At 72.0% G+C, this 1,643-nt stretch overlaps 1 protein-coding gene across 1 annotated transcript; it reads right to left on the bottom strand.

The window, feature by feature from the left end:
* Positions 1-8: 8 nt before the first annotated feature.
* On the bottom strand, positions 9-1,508 carry GPS2 (G protein pathway suppressor 2; the record flags this gene model as incomplete). Its single annotated transcript, XM_035313756.1, has 4 exons — positions 9-33; positions 408-532; positions 1,178-1,246; positions 1,374-1,508. Coding segments are annotated over 4 exons (354 nt in total), but the record flags the coding sequence as incomplete, so codon positions are not given.
* Positions 1,509-1,643: the final 135 nt, after the last annotated feature.

Genomic DNA, 1,643 nt, shown 5'->3' with positions numbered 1-1,643 from the left:
GTGGGGGGGTGGGTGCTGCCCCCCAAGTGTGGGGAGGAAGGGGGTTGGGGGGGGCACAACACTTGTGGGTCCTGCCCCACATGTGTGGGGCGGGCGGGGTGGGCGCTGCCCCACAAGTGGGGGGTGGGGGGGTTGGGAGGGAGGGGGATGGGGCAAGGGGGGTGAGTGGGGCCCCACGTGTGGGGTGAGCAGTGGGGGGCAGGACCCACAACTGTGGGGCAGGACCCACAAGTGTGGGGCGGGCAGGGTGGGCGCTGCCCCATGTATGGGGAGGGCTCGGCAGTGAGCTCAGCCCCACACTTATGGGGCAGGCAGGGTCAGCTCAGCCCCACATGTGTGGGGCAGATGGCCCAGGTGATGGGGGGGGATTGGGGGGGTCGTGCCCCACACATGTGGGGCAGGCGGGCGCAGCCCCACAGATGTGGGGCAGGCGTGGGGCACTCACCGCGTGGGGCTGCTGGGGGCTGGCGCCGTGGGGCGGGAAGCTGCCGGGCGAGGCGGGGCGAGCCGGGTGCGTGTAGGGCAGCCCCGACTGTGGGGCGCGGTGAGGACGGGGCCGTGCGCCCCACACATCCCTGCCCCACACATCCCCCCCCCCTTTTGTGCCCCACAAGTCCCTCCTGCCCCACACCCCTGCCCCACACATCTGTGCCCCACAAGTCACTCCAGCCCCACACATCCCTGCCCCCCAGAAGTTCCCCCCGTTTTGTGCCCCACAAGTCCCTCCTGCACCCCACACGTCCCCTCCTGCCCCACACATCCCACACCCCATGGCTGTGCCCCACACATTCCACCTGTGCCCCCTAAGTCCCTTGTGCCCCGCCCCACACTCCCCCCATGCCCCATATCCCCGTGCCCCCCCAAGTCCCTCCTGCCCCACGCGTTTGTTCCCTGCACTCTGTGCCCCACAAGTCTCTTCTGCCCCACAAGTGCCTTGTGCCCCACACATCTGTACCCAAGTCCCTCCTGCCCCACACATATGTGCCCGAATCCCTCCTGCCCCACACCCCCGCCCCACACATCTGTGCCCCACAAGTCCCTCCTGCCCCACACATCAGTGCCCCACACACCCCTCGTGCCCCCCACCCCTGCCCCCCACCCCTGCCCCACACATTTGTGCCCCACAAGTCCCTCCTGCCCCCCAGCCCTGCCCCCCACATCCCCCCCCCGCTGTCACCTTGGGCGCCGGCTGCATGGGCACGGGCAGCTGGGGGCTGGGCAGCAGGGCCGGGCTGGGGTGCAGCGCCTGGGGGAGGGGGCCGGGGGGGGGTCAGCGTGGGGCTGGGCCCTGCCCCCCAAGTGCCCCCCGGCCCCCCAAGTGCCCCCCCGGCCCCCCAAGTGCCCCCCCGGCCCCCCAAGTGCCCCCCACTCACGGCGTCGCTGAAGCCCGACTGCTGGTTGGCGTGCTCCAGCTGCTTCTGCAGGGGGATGCTGCTGCTGGGGGGCAGGAAGCCTGCGGGGGGGCAGGGGGTCAGCCCCACACTTGGGGGGCTCAGCCCCACACTTGGGGGGCTCAGCCCCACACCGTTACCCCCCCCCCCCCTCGTCCCCGGTCATGGGGCCGAGCCCCATGGGTGTGAGTGGGGGGGTGGGGGGAGATGGCGAGACCCACACTTGGGGGGCAGGAGGGGGTTGGGGGGGGG

This window comes from Oxyura jamaicensis, unplaced genomic scaffold (assembly GCF_011077185.1).
Source record: "Oxyura jamaicensis isolate SHBP4307 breed ruddy duck unplaced genomic scaffold, BPBGC_Ojam_1.0 oxyUn_random_OJ67553, whole genome shotgun sequence".
Lineage (NCBI taxonomy): Eukaryota > Metazoa > Chordata > Aves > Anseriformes > Anatidae > Oxyura > Oxyura jamaicensis.
Note: the sequence above shows the minus strand (reverse complement) of the source record. Positions and strands in the feature narration are given on the sequence as shown.